This window comes from Chaetura pelagica, unplaced genomic scaffold (assembly GCF_000747805.2).
Source record: "Chaetura pelagica isolate M959 unplaced genomic scaffold, ChaPel_1.0 scaffold187, whole genome shotgun sequence".
NCBI lineage: Eukaryota > Metazoa > Chordata > Aves > Apodiformes > Apodidae > Chaetura > Chaetura pelagica.
This window is the reverse complement of record NW_009953900.1, coordinates 20465-20682: the sequence shown is the minus strand read 5'-3', so window position 1 is coordinate 20682 and position 218 is coordinate 20465. Positions and strand designations below refer to the sequence as shown.

Here is a 218-nt window from a genome sequence, read left to right as displayed (position 1 = left end):
TTCCTTCGCAGGAGGCCGACGCGCTGCAGCCCCGTGTCCTCGGTAGGAAACAGTGCTCTCCTCTGCCCCCACGGGGGCCTCATGTTCACCTACGCTTCCATGACCAAAGAAGACTCCAAACTGTGAGTTTCTTCTCTTCACACATCTGCCTTCATCTCCTGTGAGCCTCAGGGAATGTTCCCAGAGGCTCGCTGAGCTCCAGCAACACCAGGAGCAAA

At 57.3% G+C, this 218-nt stretch overlaps 1 protein-coding gene across 1 annotated transcript in view; it reads left to right on the top strand.

The window, feature by feature from the left end:
• The window catches only part of USP48 (ubiquitin specific peptidase 48), a 41052-nt gene that overhangs the window by 30025 nt on the left and 10809 nt on the right, over positions 1–218 (top strand). The window contains exon 18 of the mRNA XM_010001378.1: positions 12–122. Within this exon, the coding sequence (XP_009999680.1) occupies positions 12–122 (111 nt within the window). The remainder of the gene's footprint in view (positions 1–11; positions 123–218) is intronic.